Source organism: Kogia breviceps, chromosome 4, assembly GCF_026419965.1.
Source record: "Kogia breviceps isolate mKogBre1 chromosome 4, mKogBre1 haplotype 1, whole genome shotgun sequence".
NCBI lineage: Eukaryota > Metazoa > Chordata > Mammalia > Artiodactyla > Physeteridae > Kogia > Kogia breviceps.
The window spans coordinates 38,000,305-38,024,854 of NC_081313.1; the positions used below are offsets into that span (position 1 = coordinate 38,000,305).

The 24,550-nt window shown below is 36.3% G+C and overlaps 1 protein-coding gene across 2 annotated transcripts in view; it reads left to right on the forward strand.

Annotated features, from left to right (window-relative positions):
- PARP8 (poly(ADP-ribose) polymerase family member 8) overlaps positions 1 to 24,550 on the forward strand; it is a 176,949-nt gene that overhangs the window by 75,380 nt on the left and 77,019 nt on the right. For both annotated transcript variants that reach the window (XM_059060782.2, XM_067030963.1), the window contains exons 4-5: positions 17,206 to 17,243; positions 23,922 to 24,011. In XM_059060782.2, coding sequence (XP_058916765.2) covers positions 17,206 to 17,243; positions 23,922 to 24,011 — 128 coding nt within the window. The remainder of the gene's footprint in view (positions 1 to 17,205; positions 17,244 to 23,921; positions 24,012 to 24,550) is intronic.

Here is a 24,550-nt window from a genome sequence, read left to right on the forward strand (position 1 = left end):
CTAGTGTACATTTTCTATCTCAAATTGACTGAACAAAGACAGTTAATGCACTTTCTCTTATTCTCTCTCCCTCTCTGCTTTGCTTTTCTCTGCATTCTTTGCCCTGAGAGATTTCTTCATTGACTTATCTGGGGTTAAGAGGTTTATCAGTTTTTATAAATAGAGAAGTGACTTCCTATGGGTGCTGGAGTTTTCCCATTTTCTTCAGTGAATTCACAGTGCCAAAATCAAGGATGCCAAGACACGGATTTATTCTGTAACCATACATTGCCTAGAAAGGGAAGTTAAGAGATTGGGGTCTTTTTGCCCACCCTAAATTCAAACCCTAAGAAGGTTAGGTATGCAGAACCACGTGTTAGACAAACTACATTCTAGAGTCTCAATATCATTACTATTACTATAATAGAAATCCATCATAAGCAGAAGGGTTTGTAGTGATTGGAAGAACATTTTTATAAGTCAGATTGATGGTTGCTTCTCTCATTTGGTAGTGCTATAATAGGATTCCAGTGTACATTTGTATGCCTCCTGAGGAGCTGGCCGAACAGAATAGTTTCTGTAATTTATTTAAACATATTTGCATGGCTTGCAGATACTGAAATTTCAAGACCTTCAAGTGCCTTTTGCTGTTTGTTCAGATTTTATAATCAATATTGCAAATAGCAAGTGTAATGATTTCCTGATTTTGAGCATGTTGGATTATAGATGAATGTACTTGAACCCTCTGCACATAATATATAAACACAGGCAATGTGACTCCTGTCTTCTCTCATTCAGGACATTATACAGTACAATAAAATTCCATCACAATGATTTGTTTCATGCAGACGCATTATAGGCCAAATTATATCCCTTAAAATATTTCATATGTAAAAAAAAATCTGTTCCATGAGTGAAAGACAGCGTGATTCATCTCTCCTAAAATTAGACTTATTAACAGACTTAATTTAATTGGATTTAGGTTGTTTATCTTTGATAAGACATAAAATACTTATTCTACCATGTTTTAAGAGTCATTCAGTGTACATGGGAAGAGAGCTATATGTATATTTTGAGTGCCTCTTAGGATACAATGTGCATAATATTGAGCTTCTGGGACACAACAGTGAATGAGCTACATAGACATCTAGTAGAATAAGATACATTAGGTCTAGTGTGGGAAAGAAGCATTGACCTGATTTTCACCCAAATTATAGCTGTGAAAATTTTAGGAGGCGTTAGGATAGGGCCCTATGAAAGTGTTTATTAAAGGGACAATCCGGTCTGGGTCAGGTTGGACAGAGCTGGGTGGAACCTGAGAGGGAGGACCTGAGAAAGCAAAGATGTAAACTAATTCCTAAAGGATGCATAGGATCTAACCAGGAGATATAGAGGAGTTTGCCCCATTTTATTAATGAATATATCTCACAAGTATTTGATTTGTGAAATATAATTTTTAAATTCTAGTAGTTTTTCCCTGTAAATATACTTGATTACTATTATAAAGTTTATTCCAGAAAAGTTAGGAAGAAGAAAAGCAAACATCATTAGCAGTAACAACAATCAATGATTCAGGAAACCTTCTCCCAAAAAGGATACCTTAGATCCTTTTTCCCCACCAAAATGCCCTATACAACTATAAATCGATATTTTAATAAGTATATATAAAAATCAGAATTTTTAACAAAAATGGAGTCACAGCATCATTAGATTACAGTTTTACATCCTTTTGTCTGCACCATCCTTGTAATAGATGCACCATTATTTATTTAACCATTCCCTATTTGTGAACTTTTTAGTTACTTCTAAATTTTCAACCACCCAAAGTATTTTAGGCAAAGTGTACAGTATTTATGAAGTTGACTTTATCATTTTAGCACCTAAATTAATCTGAAATAAGGAAGCATTCATTTATAAATTCAAAGCTTCTTTATTTATGTTTGCATGATTCAAATGACAATTGGAAGTACAGATATTTAACTTACTGAGATACATATTCTTTATCAGAAAAAACTCATTTGTAATGCCATGAACAGAAATCATTTGCATTATGATCATTTTTTTTACAACTTAGCTTTTATCCTTATAGAGTATAAAAATAGCTGAGGTGATCAGAAATCCCTTTAGAATCAGATACTCATTTGCAGGGGCCCATTGTTCCAATGGAAAACCCTCAGAATCCTTTTTGCCCATTTTCATGTTTTTGACAGTTTTTCCTTGTAGTCTTCCTCCTGTGATCATAAGTAATTTCCAGAGGTAGTTCTTCATCACAAAAAGCTTCAGCAAGAGTGTTAATTGGCGACAGAGGCCTCCTTGAGTTTGCAAATCTAGAATCATGACCTATTGAGGTGATAGAACTTAACTTCTCTCCAGAATTTTTCATTAGAAATCTTAGATTGGAGTTTTAAAAGCCTCTATTATTTGCTTCTCTGAGGCTAGGAAAACAAAACCAAGACACACTCTACAACAGATTTCACCTTGAGTACCTATGTAATTGGATGAATAGCTGTTTGGTTGAGTCCTGCCAAAAAGCAACCTTTCTCACCTTCTGTAACTCTGGGAACCTACCAGCCCTACAATTTTCCTGGCAGAGATTTGTAGGCATTAGTTCCACATAAAAATCAATTTTTGTTTCCCAATAGTTGCTTGTCATTTCTGATTAAACGAAAATCATTTTGAAATATATTCTAGGGATAGCTTTGGTTACACAATTGCTTTGTCCAATAATATACTGGTAAAAAAGAGAGGGCAGATTCTTCCTGAACCTGTGAAAATAACGATAGGGCCATAAAACATAAGGAGTCTCATTAGGAGTTTCTGAATTCCGGAGGTATCAGTGAGAATTAGATGCTCTTTCTAAATGTTTCATTTTAGTTTATAAAAGCAGTGACTACAAAACTGAAGTTAGTTACAGCTCAAAAATAAAGAAAAAATATGAAAGTCTTCCTCGTCTGTCTGTTAGAAAATAGAATATTAAAACAGGAACAACACTATCTCAACAAATAGCTGATCAGTTAACTCATTATATGTAATTCTTTTTTTTTTAAACATCTTTTTTGGAGTATAATTGCTTTACAATGGTGTGTTAGTTTCTGCTTTATAACGAAGTGAATCACCTATACATATACATATATCCCCATGTCTCCTCACTTTTGTGTCTCCCTCCCACCCTCCCTATCTCACCCCTCTAGGTGGTAACAAAGCACCGAGCTGATCTCCCTATGCTATGCAGCTGCTTCCCACTAGCTATCTATTTTACATTTGGTAGTGTATATATGTCCATGCCACTCTCTCACTTCGTCCCAGCTTACCCCTCCCCCTCCCTGTATCCTCAAGTACATTCTCTATGTCTTCGTCTTTATTCCTGTCCTGCCCCTAGGTTCTTCAGAAACAATTTTTTTTTTTTTTTTTAGTTTCCATATATATGTGTTAGCATACCATTAAACTGCCACCTTTCCTTGGTTAAACCATCCACATGGCTCTCTTTGTGTTAAATATTTGTTACTTTGAGGCTGCCTTTTAGTTACATATTCACTGGCTTAAGAATGAATTGCATTGCTAATTGAATATCTAGTAATCAATTAACTTTGTGGTCAAAATATGTCAGATTTAAGTACATTACCCTTGTTTTCAAATAATTATACTTTCCACATTAATCTTGTGAGAACAAATCAGTTTTCAAAAACTTAATGAAGAGTGAAAGGCTAATTGATTTTAGTAAGCACTAGGAAATACTATTCTACAGTCTGAAAGTCTCCTGTTTCATTGCTGACCTCCCAAAAGGCTGTAGTCCAGAAAGAAAGAATCAAGAAAATCAGCGGATAGGACTACAGCTTTCCAAATCCAATTTTACATACATACAGTATTGAAATGAAATGGTAAATCAAATGCCCATGAAGGACTAACAAAAATCATTTCACCACAAGGAAAAAAAATGTTATACCCTAGAGAATATGACCTTACCTTTGACAAACAGAAAAATAATAAATAACTTGCCACTTTTATTGTATAATATCTAATGTATCACAGTTGCTTTTAGGTCATAAGTTCTGTAAAAGTTATGAATAGTACTTAAAACCCCAAATCACTAGTGTATTCTCTAGTTTCAAATAATTAGGCAAAAATCATGAAATTAAACCATGGGTAAATGTCTATTAATTTGTTTGTTTGTTTAACATCATTATTGGTGTATAATTGCTTTACAATGGTGCATTAGTTTCTACTTTATAACAAAGTGAATCAGCTATACATATACATATGTCCCCATATCTCCTCCCTCTTGTGTCTCCCTCCCACCCTCCCTATCCCACCCCTCTAGGTGGTCACAAAGCATCTAGCTGATCTCCCTGTGCTATGCGGCTGCTTCCCACTAGCTATCTATTTTACATTTGGTAGTGTATATATGTCCATGCCACTCTCTCACTTCATCCCAGCTTACCCTTCCCACACCCCGTGTCCTCAAGTCCATTCTCTACGTCTGCATCTTTATTCCTGTCCTGCTCCTAGGCTCTTCAAAACCATTTTTAAAATTTAGATTCCATATACATGTGTTAGCATACGATATTTATTTTTCTCTTTCTGCCTTTCTTCACTCTGTATGACAGACTCTGGGTCCATCCACCTCACTACAAATAACTCAATTCCGTTTCTTTTTATGGCTGAGTAATATTCCATTGTAAATATGTGCCACATCTTCTTTATCCATTTATCTGTCAATGGACACTTAGGTTGCTTCCATGTCCTGACTATTGTAAATAGAGCTGCAGTGAACATTGTGGTACATGACTCTTCTTGAATTATGGTTTTCTCAGGGTATATGCCCAGTAGTGGGATTGCTGGGTCGTATGGTAGTTCTATTTTTAGTTTTTTAAGGAACCTCCATACTGTTCTCCATAGTGACTGTATCAATTACATTCTCACCAACAGTGCAATAGGGTTCCCTTTTCTCCACACCCTCTCCAGCATTTTTTTTTTTTTTTCGGTACCCAGGCCTCTCACTGTCGTGGCCTCTCCCGTTGCAGAGCACAGGCTCTGGACATGCAGGCTCAGCGGCCATGGCTCACGGGCCCAGCCGCTCCACAGCATGTGGGATCTTCCCAGACCGGGGCACGAACCCGTGTCCCCTGCATCGGAAGGCGGACTCTCAACCACTGCGCCACCAGGGAAGCCCATCATTTATTGTTTGTTGTCTATTAGTTTTTAATTTAAATAGCTTGTAGATGTTTACGTTAAAATAACTCAAGCAGTTTAATAGGTCAGTGTCCAAATTAGGATGATTTTTGTTCTAAGAAACAAAAATATTTTATGCTGACTTAAACTGTAAAAGCAGAGTTATTTGTTCCTGCCATGAAAACTTCATTGATAAAGAGATGTAGATTTATTTTGGTCAGGGCTCTGCCTCTGTCTCCGCCTCTGAAATTTTCTAAGTTCTGCCTTTCTCTGCTCACCATGGGTGTTAGAAGGCTACCAGCAGAAACTGTGGCTGTATTCTTCCTCATCTACAAACAGGAGGAGCAAGTGTCATTTCCAAAACCATTAAATAAAAGTTCCAAGCTTTACTCTGAACCAACTACCGATGCCAAGGTCTAGGCTAGGTGACTTCTCTTTCCTACTTTAGGAAATGGATCGGCAATTCTGATTGGCTTATGTCTCCACCTGAGAGAAGGACTTCTCCTCCCCCAAATTCAAGGGCTTCTTCCTGCAGCAGGGAGGGGAAGGAGGGGAATGGAGAGTGAAGAGGCCTTGTGGATGTCGATTACAGAATTATTTTACATCTTCTCATGCTTGAATATTTGGGGAGGGGAGAAAGTTGAGAAATCATTTTCATTGATCATTGCCTCCCATTCCACAAGCTGCTTTCTTCCACATGACATCCCCCATGTAATACTCTATAAGATGAGGAAGTAGATGTTATCTCACCTAACAAATAAGCAGGAGAAAGTTAGCCAATTTCATGTTCTCAGGTTCACGTGGTTCATAAAGGCATATTCTAAAGTCCATGCTCTTCTGGACTCTTCAGGTTGTAGACTAAATCATATTTGCTAAGTAATTTTGTGAGGAAGGTTATTCCAAGTTGGAAGATCAAAAGATGTATACATTTTAAATAAACATTCATTCTGCAAATAATGACAATGTTCCTACGATGTGCTGAGTATAAGGTAGGTGCTGGCATACTGTGGTGAAGAAAATCGGTGCCTTCTAACCTCACAGATTTCGTGGGAGAAGTAAATGTTAATGTCACGCAGTTAAGTTTAAAATTACAAACTGTGTGACTGCTCTGTCATAAGATCTGGCCAAGCCTGGGAAGGTTGATCGGAAAGCTTTTTCCTGGGAGGTGACATTTGAGTTGAGATCTGAAGGATGAGAATGAATTCACAAGACAAAAAGGAGCCAGAGGAGGGGGAGAGAATTCCAGGCGGGAACAAGGCATGGCGAAGAACTGAAAGCGTCCTTTTTGTCGGAGCATAGAGAGTGAAGCAAGAGGACGAGACGAGGAGATAGGCTGGATCCTGCAGGGTCTTCGGGTAGCATTAAGAACTGTGCTTGGAATTCCACAAGAAATTGTAACTTAACTCTTGGAGAAAGTTGGTGAGATAATATCTTAGTATTTATTGCAGTTATCTCTCTGAATATTTACAATGTTTTCTTTTTTAAAAAATTTTTTAAATTTTTATTTTTTTGTGTGTGTGTGTGTGGTAGGCGGGCCTCTCACTGTTGTGGCCTCTCCCGTTGCGGAGCACAGGCTCTGGACGTGCAGGCTCAGCGGCCATGGCTCACGGGCCCAGCCGCTCCACGGCATGTGGGATCCTCCCTGACCGGGGCATGAACCCGTGTCCCCTGAATCGGTAGGCGGATTCTCAACCACTGCGCCACCAGGGAAGCCCTACAATGTTTTCTTAATACGTGTTTTCTTGCCTCTACAAAGCCTTACTTCAGTTACAGAATTATTCCATCATATTCGGCATTTCAGCCTTGACATGCTGTGCAAATCATTTGTAGTAGCTTTAGACTTTTTATAACCACTTATAACTTGAACTTAGATGTAAAATGGTGAAGGCAAAGGCCTCTACATTTTAGTGAATATTTACCAAAAGAGTACTAAATTAGTTATAGTTGCAAACTGTGCAGAAAACTCCAGACATTAAACTTAGAGGGAAGAAATATGGAAATTATATATATATTATACACATTTATTTATCTATAAATTTAATGTAGGTTTCAGGTAATATTTATATATAATTAACTTAATGGTGGTGACTTGGCATGTTGTCCACTATTCATGTCCTGTTGGAGTTGCGCTTGTGACCTCCTCTTATTTCTGGTTAGGATTAAAGAAAGAGAGAGAAGCAGAACTTTATTTAAATATACTGTTGGCTTTTGCATTTGACTAAGTCAGTATAAAAGAATGATTTTGCTCATACCATATGGTATATTAATACCATAAATAAAACATGCATCTAGGTTACTAATTAAAGTTGGGCTGAGGTTTTTAGAGTTCATCCTTGTTGAGAAGATGCTTTACTTAGAAGTCTAAACATTCGACCTATAGTGTAATATTTAAGCGTAGAAAGTTGCTGACTCAGCCACTTCCCTAAAATCAAACAAAAGAACACCACGGCTTTTGATTCTATTACTTCACACGCTGCAAGTATAACTTTAAAAATTATCCAGGGCTTCCCTGGTGGCGCAGTGGTTGAGAGTCCGCCTGCCGATGCAGGGGACGCGGGTTTGTGCCCCGGTCCGGGAGGATCCCACATGCCGCGGAACGGCTGGGCCCGTGAGCCATGGCTGCTGAGGCTGTGCGTCCGGAGCCTGTGCTCCGCAGCGGGAGAGGCCACAGCAGTGAGAGGCCTGCGTACTGCAAAAAAAAAAAAAAAAAAAAAAATTATCCAAATAAGCTTTGAAAATGGGAACATGTATATTATTGAGAAACAGTGTTTATTGGGCAAGCGTCTTCACCCTTTACCTTTGTCAGGGGTGGTATAAATTGCCTTGTGTCAACAATTTATTTCCTCGGTGGGAAAGATGAGCCTTCTGTTCTGGAGTGAGAGCTTCCTGCTCTTGTCTTCCTGTTGAGAGGAACAGAGGAAGGGAGGCAGATACATGCGCAGGGTTTTCACTGGAGGCCTTGAGTAAAGCATGCTTATTCCTTGCATGGAACATATGATGTGACAACAAATTCCTGCTCAGACATTTTGCATATGACTGCCTCTTCTGTCTAGGAGAACTGACATTCTTTCTTCTATACTTTCAGGATAGGAGTAGATTAAATAAAGACTTCCATGTGTACTGCTCTCCTGACAAGTAAATTAATTAAACTACTGACCAGTTTTAAATGCTAACATGTCTATTTTTTGTGAAAATAACTGGTGCTTCCATTTTTTAGAGCATCTCAGAGATCTTCCTCTATATTGTGTCGTTGAATTTCAGCTCATGCTATCAGGTCTGGTAGTAATTCAAGTACCATCCTCATTATGTTGATTTGAAAATGAAAAAGACAGAGAACACACATGACTTGGGTGTTCAGAACCAATTCTACTTCTGTATATCACAAAAAGCCTGTGAAGAGAATGTGATGAAAGGGCCCGACACTCACATGAACAGCGGTGTGTACCCACATGGAGAACTGCTGGGTACCTGCATTTGCTGATTTTTATCAAATATTTGAGCATTTGCCTACCACTTGGTAGGTATTCTGTCCAGGACTGTCATGGTATATCTTCAGGTAACTTAGGAAAAAGATATGATCTGTTCATTTATTCAGAAGTTATTTTATTGATAAGTTGCTCTGTCAGAGCCCTGGGAATTTGAAGATGAAAATGTTTGGTCTGTACCTTCAGTCTAAGGACAGTTAATGTCAAGGTGAAGTGGGACATGAAGGAGAGAACACCTAAGTCTGCCTGGGTTATTGAAGTTTCATAGGAAGTTGTTCTTCAGACTGAATCTTGAGGGTGGAGGGGCAAGTGTTCTAGGAAAGTAAATCTACGTGCAGAAGTAATAGTCAATTAATAATATTATTAATGAAGCAGCTAATGTTTATTGACTACTTTGGTGTCATTTTTTTCTTCTCAGTGGTATTAACTTGTTTACTCCTCACAACAACCCCAGAAGATAGGTACTACAGACGAGGAAACTGAGGCAGAGAACAGTTAGTTATCTAGCCCTCGGTCGCGCAGTTAATAATGGCAGAGCCAGCTTCAAAGCCCAACTGTCTGATGCCGCCACATTCCTTTGTGTGAAAAAGCTGACGTGTTTCAGGAATGGTAGAACCTGGAATGGTTGGAAGTTAAGGTCTGTGGGTATTTATCAAGGTTTTGGCTGGTCAGGTACTTACAGGTCAGATCGTGAAGAGCCTTGGGAGACATGCTAAAGAGTTGGAATTTTATTCTATAGGATCAGTATTCATATGTTTTTGAAAACAAGATCCAGAGCTTACCTTCATCGGTATCACTTGGGGTGCTTTTTAGAGATGCACACTCCCAGGTTCCGCTTCAGATCTACTATATCAGAATTTCCCTGCTCCAGAAAGTGGCCAAGGGGCTTGTGCCCTGAGTGGTCAAGTGGTAAGTTGATCCCTAGCTCCTAACAGCAGCCGCTGCTCTTATTTTTACCAAATTTCTTGGTATTTAATTTGCTGAGTTGAAAATTAATGTAAAGAAGGCTATGAGTTCTGTTTTGTTTGTGTTGGGTTTAATATGCTTTCAGAATATCCTATGGGAAATGTGAGGAAAAAAAAGAAGCTGCCTGCTTGATTTAGAGATAGGGAATTTTTTAGTCTTCTGCTTATAGCTGGTTGGAGACACGGATATAGTTGAGATTACTCATGTGAAAAAATAGAGCAGTCAGCATGGCTGGAAAGCATTGAAATATGAAAACAACATGAAACGTGAACTATTGAAAGAGATTAAGAAGACATCAAAAGCAAGCGGGACCCAGGGAGAGGTGGAGTTCAGGAACCAAGGAAGGAGGGTTTCATGACGTCTTCGTTTTTATTAAATGCATCTGAGAACTTGTGTAAGAAAGGAACTAGAAAGAAAAGAAAAAAGGTCAATGGTGACCTGAAGAAGCAGAATTTTGGGGGATTAGTACTAAGAGTGGAAGCCGGATTGTAATGTGCATGTAAAGTGGGGGGCTAGTGAGAACAGGTGAGATTATTCTTTGTAAAAACTTAACTTTAAGGAGAAAAGTATGGTGATAAAAAAGGCTACAAGGTAAAGGTAGAGCTTAAACATTACTAGCTTTTTTACTTTTTACATAGTTCACATTTATTATAAGGATTGAAACAATACAGATATAAACAAAATAGAGTTCCCTTTCATCCAATAACCAAAAGATAGCAACTGTTGAAGTTTGTCATTATTTTTCAAGCCATGTTTCTATCTGTATATGTTTGTAGTAGATAGGCATTTACATATTTTAAATGAAAATATGTTACAGCAGTCTACATTTTTGTATGTACCTTACTGTATTAGAAACACTTATCTCTTTTTAAAAAAAATTAATTTATTTTATTTATTTATTTTTGGCTGTGTTGGGTCTTTGTTGCTCCACGTGGGCTTTCTCTAGTTGTGGCGAGCGGGGGCTACTCTTCATTGCGGTGCGCAGGCTTCTCATTGTGGTGGCTTCTCTTGTTGCGGAGCACAGGCTCTAGGCGCGCGGGCTTCAGTGGTTGTGTCCCGTGGGCTCAGTAGTTGTGGTTCGTGGGCTCTAGAGAGCCAGCTCAGTAGTTGTGGCACATGGACCTAGTTGCTCCGTGGCATGTGGGATCTTCCCGGACCAGGGCTCGAACCCGTGTCCCCTGCATTGGCAGGAGGATTCTTAACCACTGCGCCAGCAGGGAAGCCCAGTTATCTCTTTCATTACGTATTATTTTACACCATTACTTTTTTACAGTTGCCTAGCATCACATTGTGTGTATGTAATAGTTTGTATAATCCTATTATTGGCACTCTTGGTTTTGGTGGGGGGGACTTTTTCATTTTAAATAGTGCTACCATTAATATCTTTGTGGGCAAATCTTTTCTCATTTGCATAAAAGCACATTTTTGATTAATTTCAAATGGTGGCATTGTTAGATTAAATTAATAGAAAAAGGTACCAAATGGAGTGTGGGTTTATGGGATCTATAAATCGAGATGATATTAATCTTAGATAAAAATACAGACACTGGTGGCACAGTGGTTGGGAGTCCGCCTGCTGATGCAGGGGACACGGGTTCGTGCCCCGGTCCGGGAGGATCCCACGTGCCGCGGAGCGGCTGGGCCCGTGAGCCATGGCCGCTGAGCCTGCGCGTCCGGAGCCTGTGCTCCGCAGAGGGAGAGGTCACAGCAGTGAGAGGCCCGCGTACCGCAAAAAAAAAAAAAAAAAGAAAAAAGAAAAAAGACAGACCTTTCCTTCTTTCTGGATGCAAGGAGGGTGGAGGACTGCTTGCCATTACCTGCAATTTTGTGTTAGTTTCTGCATTTTGCTTTCTCTCATGTAAATTCTAAAAGTGATCTAACTGGGAGAGAAAAGATAGGAAAAGATTTGGTTTATCGAAGAAATTGCTTTAGATTTTAGAAAATAAGGTAAAAGGTATTACTCAATAAAATACTGGTTTTTGCTTGCTCTGTCAAAACCCCTGGGTGAAGTTTGAGTTCAAGATCTAGGAGTTTTGAGTTAGAGATGGCAGAAAGTCACAGCATTTGGGGGCCCACTTGTATAATACAGATATTGAATTCAGTACCACTGACAGGTGTTCTTGGTCAAAAACTCTTTCAAGTCTGAGTTCCCTTCTTTGTTGTGTTAAAACTGCCATCTTCCTTTCGCTCCTTCCTGTTCTTAAAGAATTTTCTTAGATCTGTGAGCTTGAGAACTAGATCTAAACTCGATCTACTTTCAGTTCTCTGCAGACATTTCAAAAGGAAGAGGATGGTAATGGAGCAAATGGTGAATTGATACAAGAATGACCTTATGAATGATTTTAATTATAGGACTAAACAAATATATAAACAAAATACAAGATTAGGCAGATACTGAACGTCTAAGGGCTCTCCCAGGAACTTCTCCAGAGGCTCTTGGCTATCAGGAGGTATCTTTAACTGGGATAGATGCTTTCAGAGGAATAAGAGGTGGAAGCAACCATTTTATCTAAAAAATTATTGAGGTTATGAAATAACTTACAGATTCTAGTTTTAAACTTGTGATATTAAGAACCTAGTACTGTGTGGTGCATACAGTATATGCCAAACACACATTGACGGACCTCAATTCCTCTAGCAAAGCACCTCAATGTAATTGTAATTTAGCGAATTCCAAATATCTGAAGGCATTTTTTTTTAATCAGAATTTTAGAGTTTGCTCCAGGTTTTTCGTCCTTCTCGTGTTCACCCTCTTTCACTTTCACTTCTCAGTATTTTTGCCTGCGTTAGTATTTATCATGTACAGCGTATGCTGCCCTTACTCTCATATCTATTTAAGCTTGGTCCTTTGCTCTTTTTTTGGTCCTACCTTTTAGGTCCTTTAGCTTAATCATGCATGTCTGCTTGTATTCATACTAGATTGTTTCCCTAAGGACTCTGTTAGTGAAACTGATTTGGATTTTACAGCTCTGGTGATTTTCCTTCTGGTGTACACCAAGAAGATGCTATATATCACAGGGGCTGATGAATTATTTTGTAGGGCTTTTGTTTTCTATTTTGTATTTGAAAAATTAGGTATGATCATGAACATGGGAATGTCTCTTAATATCATGAGGATAATACAGTCATAAAATAAAATCATCCATGTTAGCTTTGCTCTCTGAAAAATGTAATATATTGTGATTTTGAGCAAATCGAGTTCCCCAGAGAACATTCATTCATGTAAAATTTCACTTCTGTAAATTTTCATTGCTTGTACTGGAAGCTGACTAAAATTACTTGGCACCTGCTGCTATGTGTCTGGTGTTGTCCTGGGGGCTTTACAGCTGTTAAGCCATTAAATCATCACAGCAGGCTTGTAAGGTAGGTCTGGATTCCCCTATTTTACTGAAAAGGGATGGAAGCTGAGTGTATAGAAATGACTTTTCTTATGCCATCCAGCTCAAAGCTGGAATTTGATCCTGTTTGTTTGGCCCTAATCACAGCAGTCTTCCTAATTGGAGTTAGACATGGGAATGTATTAAGGCTTCACTTTGGATTTAAACATTGATTTGGATGAAAAATGAAGCCAAGTGCTGTTGGCTGAGATGGTAAGCTATTGAGAATTAACCCAATTTAATACTGAGTATAATCTCTGGCAAGATCCCAGGTTCTGTCACATAGTACTGCCAGATAAAGGGTTGCCTTGATCATCAGTGATTTCATTTCTGCATAGTACAGTTCCACTGTAGAAGGGAACGAATTGTGGGAAAATAAATTCACATGGGGTCATGGTGTATATTTTCCCCAGCCTGTTTGAGGCTCCCCTGGCATGGTTATTTTATCTTGTAAGTTTTGGCATTTGATTCAGGGCCCAAAGCTGGGCTCTTGGCTGGGGTTCAACATCTGCCATTTGTTCCTCCTTCTCCTTCCCAATAGGCACCTCCTCACTGATATTTGCTCATAGTTTATTACTTAATTCAATGTCTCTCCTCTTCAGTCTATCCTAAATGTTTCCAATCACAGTAATTTTTTCAAGATACTTATTTTGTCTTAAAATTCTATTATGCTTCACAGTCTGATTTCACTTATATAATACTCTTGAAATGACAGAATTACAGAGGTGGAGAATTGATTAGTGGCTGCCTGGGTTTAGGAATGCTGGGGTGAAGGGAGAGAGCCTTGACCCTGAAGAGGGCAGCATGAGGGAACTCTCTGAGTGATCAGATAGTTCTGTATCTGGATTTGTGATAGTGGGCACATGAAGCAAATGTGAACAAATGACCTAGAACTGTACCCAGATTTTACACTAATGTTGATTTCCTGCTTTTGATGTGCTATAGGAACAGAAGATGTAGTCAGTGGGGGAAACTTGTTGAAGATCCATGAGACCTCTCTGCACTATCTGTGTAACTTCGTGTGAATCTGTAATTATTAAGAAAAAAAGGACTGTTGTGCTTTAAAATATTCAAGTTCCTTTGTCTAGCATATTCATTATGTTTCATTTTCTTTGCTTCCCTCTGAATTAATCATTCAGTTATCTCCTGATTTTTTTCCTACCTAAATCTTATTTGGCATTAATAGTGTTTAGCTTCTACCAGGTTACCAAGAAATGCTTCTTGAATTAATTGAACAATTAAATATGCTTTATGAAAGAACAGTATATCAGTACTTGGTCTCATTACTAACCATCTTTCTTTCCTACTCTTTTCTTTAGTCTTTCTTGTCTCTGCCGAATCTCTTTCCAAGGACTAAGCAACATGCCAGGGATTTGGCTGGTGGAGTCTGGAGACTTGGGCTTGCCTGGGAGGGTTGCATCACCTGTGGCCACAGTCACAAAGCTCAGTCACAAATTCTAAAAGGCAGTGGCTTCTTGAGGACTTACGACTTAATGTCGTAGGACAAGATGAGCCAGGAAACCCAGGATATAAACTACTGAACCCTGATCATCCATCCATTCAAATTTATTAAGACTAGTTTTACAGACCAGTATATGATTTATCTTGGTGAATATTGTATCCATGTGTACCTGAAAAGAAAAAGATATTCTTCTGAATATTTTTTGTGGTTGTAGTTTTCAGTGAAAATCTAGTTTAGATCATCTGTGTCTTTAATGAGTTTTTTAGGAGGGGGGGTTCTGTCAGTTTCTCATACTATGACTGTGGAGTTGTCTGTTATTCCCTTTAATTCTGTCAGGTTTTGTCTCATGGTTTTTGAAGCTCTGTTATTAGGTACATGCACATTCATGTTTATTGTGCCTTCATCCTGATGAATTGACCCTTTTATATTATGAATGATCTCTTTGTATCTTTGTCTTGAGGTCTTTGTTAAATCAGTCTTCTTATGCTTACCTTTGCATGGTATATCCATTCCATTAAAAAATTTTCAAACTACCTGTGTCTTTTTATTTAATGTGGATCTCTTAAAGACAGCATAGAATTGGATCTAGCTTTTTTTTTAATCCACCTTTGCCTTTGCCTTTTATTCAATGTGTTTAGTCCATTAACATTTAAGGCAATACTTGCTATGGTAGGATTCAGGCACCATTTATTATTTTGTTTTCGATTTGTCCCTTGTTTTTTGTTCCTCTGTTCCTGCTTTCTTTTGGATTAGAGGTTCCAAAATGCTTTTAGAATTCCATTTAATTTATTATTGTTTTTAATCTTATTTTGTGCTTGCTCTAGGAATTACAATATATATTCTAAGTTTTCTTAGAGTTATTATTTAGGCTTAATATTATACCATTTCCCATAAGATTAAGGACCTTGAAACTGTATGTGACCGTTTAACCCCTCCCTGACATTATGCTGTAACTGTCATGTGTGCTACATTTACATATGTTATAAATCACACAATGAAGTGTTAGAATTTTTACTTTAAACAGCTATGTGTATTTTAAAAACATTAAGAGAAAAATAGTCTTTTATGTTTACAATTTTTGGTGATCTTCATTCCTTCTGGGTATTTGAATTTCTGGTATCATTCAGCTTGAAGAACTTCGTTTGGGATTTCTTGTACTTTAGGTCTGCTGGGACATGTTTCCACAATTTCCTCGTATCTGAAAGCTTCTTTATTTGCCTTCATTCTTGACAGATATATAGCTTGGATAAAGAATTCTGGTTTCATAGTTGTTTGTTTACCCCCCTGTTCCCCTCTCACCCCAGATCTTTACTGTTCCTGTGTCCTCCATATTTTCTTACGAAAACTTAACACTGATTCTTGTTTCCCTATATGTAATGTGCCATTTTTTTCTCTTCTTTAATTTTTTTTCTTTATATTTGGTTTTCAGCAGTTTGACTATGTGTACCTAGAATTAATTTTCTTTGCACTTATCCTGTTTGGGATTTTCTGAGCTTCTTCAATCTATGCATCTATGTCGTTCACCCAAATTAGGAGATTTTCAGCTTTTTTTCCCCTGCATTATTCTCTCTCTTTTCACCTTCTAAAATTCTAATTATATAAAATATTTGCTGTTTTGCTAGTGTCCCACAAGACTCTGATGATGTCTTTGTGTTTGTTTGTTTCTTCTTGAGATTGGATTTTCCTTTACATCCTTAACCATAGTTATTAACTGTTTTAACATCATTGAGGGCTAATCCCAACACTTGGGTCAAATTTTCTCTCGAATGTTGGTTCAAGGTCCCTGTTTGTTCATGCCAAGTAATTTGGACTGTTTTCACTTTGTGAATGATACATTACATAGGCTCTGTATTCTGTACGTTTCTTCAAAGAGAATTGATATTTTTTCGGTCTTAACGGGAAGTTATTTTGGCTGAACTCGAACTCAATTTTGACTTTTCTGTGACAGGTGGCAGCTCCACTGATCCATCCAAAAAGCTAATATTGAATATGTGCTGTGCGTCATGCTTATGTGTTTACCATAGGTAATTGTGCTGAAAATACAAATAGACATGGACCTTAACCTCAAGAGACTTGCAATCTACTTGACACAGAGAGGAGAGTAAACAAAATATGACAAATCCCCATATGTCATATGAGATAAGTACATAGAGACAGTGGAGTTACTGAAAAAGGAGTTGTTAAAAATGATTTTTGAAACAACTCAATCCTTCTGAGAACAGGAGGTAGTTTATTTATTATATATAGTAATGATGAAAGATTGGCTGATGAATAGCTATTAGTTACACTGTCAAAATTTTGTTAATTCTTTGAAGAAAAGGAAGTGTTTCAAAAGCACAGCATATTGTGAGGAAGCAATATTAAAAATATATGTTTAAATTTATAAATGTTTAAATTCTTGAGTGCCATACTAAACAGGAGAAATACTTCATTTTTGGTAAGAAAAGATGATTTGATAAAACCTGAGCAAACAATGAACATGATCATAAATTAATAAATGTTAGACATTGCTGAGATAAAAGACCTAGCTATACTAAAAAAAGTATCACAAAAGATATATATTACTATGTCATATATCTTAAAAATCTGTAACTTTCCTGTGTCAAATATCAAAGACATTTTCTAATCCATTTTGATATCTATACTTATATCTATATAAAGTAATGGGTAACACGGGGTTGGTTTTCATTGTGTAAAAGCATGTTTGCCTTAGCAGTAACTTGAGCCTTTCTTTTCTCTCTCTCTGTTTTTTTTCCTGTTTTAACAGTGTATCCTATTCAGTACATGTATCTGAAGATTACCCAGGTATGTTTTTCTTTTTCTTTTTCTTACAAATATTCATGTCATGATTCTTTGAATAGTTTTTTCTTCTGGAGATGTAAAATGTATATAAATATATCTAGGGGTGAAGGGTTGGCAGGGGAAGACTTAAAGATATAAAAGAATTCTCTTGATAGCCTGTGAGTTACGTGTCTCACCCTGAGACACAGTACAGAATCAAAATAGTTCTCCCATGAAACTACTTTCCTTGAGTCCATATGATAGCTTCATCCTGTATATTTACCTCATTACAATTAAAATGAAGATTCTCTAAACTGGTTTAGTTGTTGGCTTTGGAACATTATTTAGCTTATCATACTCTAAAAATAATGGGTAGGAGTAACAGCTAAAATAATAGCTAAGAATAATAGTAATATTTGAAAATAATAGGCCTTTCTTGATTTCTCTAAATTTATATACAATTGAACACATCTCACAACAACTCTCTGAGGTTGTTAGTATAATATCCTCATTTTACAGATGAATGATGACACTACTAGTAAGAGGAAGAACTACAATTTGAACCCAAAAGTCCAGAGCCCGTGGACCATGCCTCTAGACTGTACTAGGCTTCTTGCATATGCACAGCTGTCCTAACTATGTGTCCTGAAATAGATTACTAAATCCACACACACTTGTCCATAGAAAACTGAATGTAAGGTCACTACAAATCTATTTTTCTATAGATCAAACCAGTATCTTTCTTCGAGGCCATGTTCAGTCTTACTTTCTAGACTCACTGTAATCTCACCAGAGCCCAGGATGTGTATGCCAATATTTAAAGTCATGATAATTTGGACTTTATCTTTAGTATTTTTCTCACTAATGATGTCTGTAATTTTATCTTGAGTAAGAGCATGTAGATCAAATATGACTTGATTAGTTTACCCCCAAAGAAAAAAGTATAATGCAAGAATCTATTTTTTATCATATCCTGTGGCAAAGATTAGCAAATTTTAACTGCCTTTGTTTCATATATATATTTTTTACTCCAGCATTTTTACTTAATAAAATCTGATGGTTACCAAACTAACTGTTCTGATCTGTCAGGGTCATAAATTGAAATAATAATTCCAATTCCTATTCAAATCTAGCCATTTTATTCACTTACTGTGCATGATTGGGATCATAATTTTCTGTATAAAATGAGTAGATTGCTATAAGTAACTTTGATTACATATACTTTGAGTATTTTTTAAAAAATAATTAGTTAATAATGTGGTATGAGGATATTGTAAAATTTTTTTTTAGCCTTTAAGCTAAGTATTTCCAGTGGCAATTTGCATTATGCATTTAACCTTTTTGTAAGATTAAATGTACATTTTAAAGTAATTTTCACATATCATAAGTTCCTTTACAATTGTTTTGCTATGATCTCCATATGTTTTAAGCATAGCATTCTATAAAACTATTGTGCAATTTTACAAGGAGAGTTATTCATTATTAAAAATATGCCTATTTTTAATAGTAATATAAAAAAGTATTCTAGGCAGATATTATTGGAAGAACCAAGACATGAAATGTATAAAGAAAAAAAATTTCTTAGCTGGTTTTGCAATCAGCCTTCTCCCTTATTATGATATAGTATGTTTTTGATGCTGAATGTTTGCTTAAGTATGTTAGGAAAATAAAAGTCCCACTATTTATTGTAAATATTATGATTATTATGCTTCTCATCTGAGGCAGCTCCTAGAGATGTCAGCCAAGAGATATGCAGGACATTTAAGTCAGGGTGATAGAAATAATGCCACAAATGAAAGTCCCCTGAAGACAGCAAGTGAATTATTCTGCAGCGCAAGGAATATGGTAGATGCCTTTAATAAACCAAGTGAACCAAATGTTTAGCTCCCTCTTGTGGCCAAGAAGTATTACTCTGGTTTTTCTCGCCATACGGGAGCCCCACTGGAACTAGTGTACAAAAATTGAAATTAAAACATGAAGTATTGGTTATCATTGGTGCTTTTTAAAATTGAGTTTACATCTTGAAGCAAGTTCGTAGTGAATTGCCAATATAATTTAATTTATAAAAATAAGTGTAAATAAAAGAGATGGAGAGAGAGATTAGTGCATTTGGGGATAGAATTTTGAATTGGTTGATGACAAGTATTTTCTTATACATGATTGAATTGATCCTAAATACCGGTCTGTGTATAGACAGAACAAGTGCTATCATGACATTTTATACTTGAAGAAATGTGCTGAGGGAAGTTAAATATTCCCCAAGGATGTGTAGTTTGGTGGTAACCAAGTCTATAATTCAGTTCCGATTCCTATCACTTCTGCGGAAGAAGTAGTAGTAGTATTTTTATGGAGCTTTCTTCATAGTGAATATTACTATGATAATATTTTCCCCATTATTAAATTTTAATCCAAGTTATTTGTACTAGGAGTTCAGTTAATATGCTTGGTTTCTCATATAGATAATATTATATAAAAATTATATGTTTGCTCTTCCTTTCCAGTATTCATACCTGTATTTTTTTCTCCTCTTGTACTGGCTAGAACTTCCAGAATGATTTTTAATAATAGATATGAAAATTAGCATCTTTGTTCCTTTTCTCAAAATTAGTGAGCTTGCTTCTAATTGCTTTCAGAAAAGCAAGTATCATTCCTTTTCTCATTTACTAAGCTTTTTTTTTTTTAAGAATGAATATTAAGTCTTTATCGAATTCTTGTTTGGCATCTAATGAGGTATCGTACATGTTTTCTCCTTTGAATAGAAGGTTACAAGTTATATTAGCAGATATCTTAAGGCTGCTCTATAAGAACTATGTGTATTTTGTCATGTACTCTGTTATTAAATACTTCAAATTGATGATGGAATTAAACTGTTCTTTGGCATTTGATAGAACTTCCTAGCAAATCTATCTGAGCCTGGTATCTTTTTAGGGATGATTCTAGAGCAGTTGTCATATATTTCTGCCATGATTGATGAATCTGTTCTTTGTTTCTATTTCTTAGTCATTTTTTAACATGTATTCTTCTTGAAAGCCCACTATGTTGGAAGAATGTCCAAATTTTTCAGCAAAAAGTGTTTTTAATAGTATTCAGTCTGTAAGTCTAAAAATCTTCTGCATCTCTGTGGTTATTTCTCCTTTCTCATTTCTGTTATTTTATATTTATTCTTATCTTTTTCTCCCCTTGATTTTTCTTCCAAAACATTTGCCTATTTTAAAAATTATTTCAGACAAATGCTCTCTTTTATGTTGCTTTTAATTTCTGAATGCTGTAATCTTGATAGTACTTTTATTAATTCCTTCTGCTAATATTCCTCAGGATTTTTTTTCCTATTTTTCTGGATAATACGGTTCAGTGCTTATCTCATCATCTAAGTTTGAAAATACAGTATGGAATTTTTTTTGCCCTATGAACATGTATCAGCATAATCCTCCAAATTCAGGATTATGCCATCCTATTTATTCCTTAGCAGATTTGCCATTTTATAGTTTTAAGCTATTAAGTTACCTGTGCCATCTTTTGGAACTCATTTCATAGTTTGTTTTTGTGAAAATGAAAATTGATAGGGTCTTCAGTTTTAGGTATACATAATAACATGTATATAAATGAAATACTAAAGATACATTGGCTCTTCAAATAAAATGAAGAAATAAAGCAGCCTTCTAGTTTACCTGTGGAGTTTATACTGTAGACAGTTTTCTGTCTTTTAAAGGTAAGTATATTACAAATCACAGATAATTGACTCTGTGTGACAGGGCCTCAGAATTCTTTCTCATCATTTACCACCTTTAATTGGGAGGCTTACCTACTGGAGGGTATGAATTCTCTCATTTCTCTTACACGTTTTACAAGATACTGCAATTGTTGAGTGACAATATTTTGATATAAAAAAACAGCAAAGCATTGATGTTTGGATTCAGACAGTTTTACCACTTACTATGCTATGTGTAATTACTTCAGTTACTTAAATAATTTGGGTGAATTAATTTTTCTGAGCCTTGGTTTCCTCATCTTTAAAATAGGGGTAATAATTGATTGGCTTGGTGGTTGACGTGAATATCATATATAGGAAATATGCAGATTGTATTATAAAACCAGTATAGTTATTATTTATAATTATTTCTATTAAGTTACATAGTAATGAATAATGGAATGATGGCTTAAATTAGAAATAGAATAAAAGCAGTAGTTTAAGAGATGCGTTTCCATAGCTCTCTACTCATCTCACCCTTGTCCACAGAAGTTCCAGTAATGCTTGCATAGTCTGGTAGGGAAGGGAAGAGAAAATATTCATACTGTTAACAGCCTTTAACAAAAATCTACAGGTTCTCTACAAAACATACACGTTAAAGAACCTAATTGTCCCCGGAAGCTTTCAGAAAAAAAAATTGTCAGCCTTAGACTCAAGTGGGAGACTTCCCGTGAAGGAATTGGAGTTTGAAAGCATTCTGTTCTGTCACTGACTTACTCTGTTACCTTAAATGCATTCTTTATCCTTTTTGTGTCCTACTTTCCTATGTCTAAACAAAGACAATGTATTATTACAGATGTCAAAACAGGTTGAGGTTGAGAGTGGTTGAGAGTCCGCTTGCCGATGCAGGGGACACGGGTTCGTGCCCCGGTCCTGGAAGATCCCACATAATGCGGAGCGGCTGGGCCCGTGAGCCATGGCCGCTGAGCCTGTGCGTCCGGAGCCTGTGCTCCGCAACGGGAAAGGCCACAACAGTGAGAGGCCTGCATACCGAAAAAAAATAAAAAAATAATAAAATAGGTTGAGGAAGATTTAGAAATAATTAGTTAAACAACAACAAAAGAAAACATAGAATCAATTCAGACAGCTGGGACGCTCCTCAAAGATCATCAGCAAACCTCTTCATTTTATAACTAAGCAGACAGTGGCTTAGATTTTAAAGGGTTCAACAGCTAATTGGTAGCAGAGTCTAGATATGAAGTGCTTTGTCTACTCTTACATTTCTGTTCTTGACTTGAATACACCTCTGTGATCTGGCCTATTGTATCGTAATGGTTATTTAATGGATACTGTCATGCAAACTGAAAACATTTTGGTTTGGGTAAATTAAGCCAAAAGCAGAAATTAAAAGTGTTCTAATGCTTAAATACTAATCAAAATACAGACTGGTAGAAAATCTCTTAGAAAATGATATGTCGAATGCCTAATCCTGTCTTTCAGTGTTATGCAACAATTTACTAAATTATAGTGTCTTGAATCACATCTCACTGCCTTCCAGTGTCAACACTTTGTGTAAGCCATTTGATCCTTTAAATTGAGTTATTCATTTCCCTACTTTCTTAAACAGAAATTTCTAATTTATTTGCCTCTTGATGCTTTAGTAGAATCCTCCTCGTTCCATGACACTGAGATACTCCATGATATAGAGTACACTGTACAGATTTTTCTGGATCTTCCCTTCTAGTTGGTGGTCAGCTATTGCTTCCATTGCTCTGTTTCTTCTCAAGTTTGCGTCAAGGAATCCATTGTACATAGGGAAAACCTAACTATGCACAATGAACAGTAAGGCTCTGAATGAGGGTTTAAGAAGTTTAAAATTGGACTGAACCCTCTGAATGAGTGTTAAGAAATTTAAAAACTCTGTTTTAACAGAGCAGCTGTTGACCCTCACCTGAAGGTATGAGTTTACTGACAGAAGAGACCCCAGATAAGCAGTCAAAGGCTCACCTAATATGATGAGACAGTAATTAAAAAGTTATATTAAATCTGTTTCTTAATCCGGGGTCTCACTTGATAAACACAAAAATCCTCACACCCTCCTAGATGCTACTTGAAAAGGAAATAAGGCAAAATTTGTAATTAGAACAAATCAAAGTAATGGGGCAAGCCTGTTTTGTTTCAAGTCTAATCCACCCCCATCTCCTCTCCGATTCCTGAATAACTTACAGCCTTGTGACTTTGAGAGTCTTTTGTGGCTACGTTGTGAATACATATCACTGTCATTTACTCACTACTCAAGGTCTAAAAACAGTACAGGTGGTTTCTTTGGAAATAAAGTAATGACTTATCTACCTATCAGTTAAAAATCATGTTCTCATTGTACTGACACAATATTATGAAAACTGGGCTCTAGATCTTTTATCATGTGTTCAGTAAGTCATCTGAACACTCATTTCTCCTAGCAGAAATTGATACAGGCTTCTATTGTTGGTTAGGTGTATTTTATACTTTTATTTTTTATATATATTTTTACATTTTGTATACATCATTGATGAGTGTATTATAGGACCATTATTTAAAAATTGGTTAAATATTTGTTGAATAGCTGTGTCACAGATGCCCTGTAATCATCAATGAGCAAAAAAAAATAACAGTCGTGTGTCACATTACCATATACTTGATACTGATATTGGGAAGGGTGCTCTTCAGTGAGCTGAGGCAACCAGTTGCGTCCAAATGATCCATTACCGCATAAGGGATGTTAGAGATGTGTTTGGATCGTCTCTATGCAAAGTCCATATTTCTCTAAGAGATGCAAACATCTTTAAAGAAGCCATTTACAATTAATTTGCACATAAACCTGCAATTTACTTCATTTTTTTCTGAGATTAATCAGAACAGTAGTGTGTGCCTTATGAGTGTTGGAAGTGATGTGGCTATACCTTAATATTTTTAAGTAAAGGTTGTACTTTTTCAAGTTACTATGCCTTTAGTTGTCTATATTTCTTTTGCAGATAATACATATGTGTCAAGTTCAGAAAATGATGAAGATGTATTAGTTACTACAGAGCCAATCCCAGTAATTTTTCATCGAATAGCAACAGGTAATAGGAATACACTGTTTTCTTAAATTCCAGGTTAATGTGTTCTTGATTGTAGGTAGCTTTGTGTTTTGGTTTCTTTTAACCCATATAATATTTATCTTTGGCATTTATAAATCTGGTTTTCCATACAGATTTTCTATTTAAAGTCATTAATTTGGTTTTCAACAGTTTTTTAAATGCATAAATTAGTACTTTTAAAAAGTCCCATTTAAATGCCTTATGCAGATATTTGCTTTTGTGAACATATTTTCATTCATAATGACACTGCCAGACAAACTGAATATTTAAAAAGCATACTGAAGGCAATGTAGATCCCATGAAATATATAGTGAGAACTGAAGAAATTTGTACTGTGGCCACTTCAGTTTGAGCACATTTTTATGGGCAGTGAAAAATCAGAATAGTTTGTATGTAATATAATTCTCCAACATAATATAACTTCAAAATATCCCTTAATTTCTCTTGCAAAGGAAAGAATCATCTATGAGGTGTTTTTATACTGAAACGTATAAATATTTGATAAATAGTATACTGAAAAC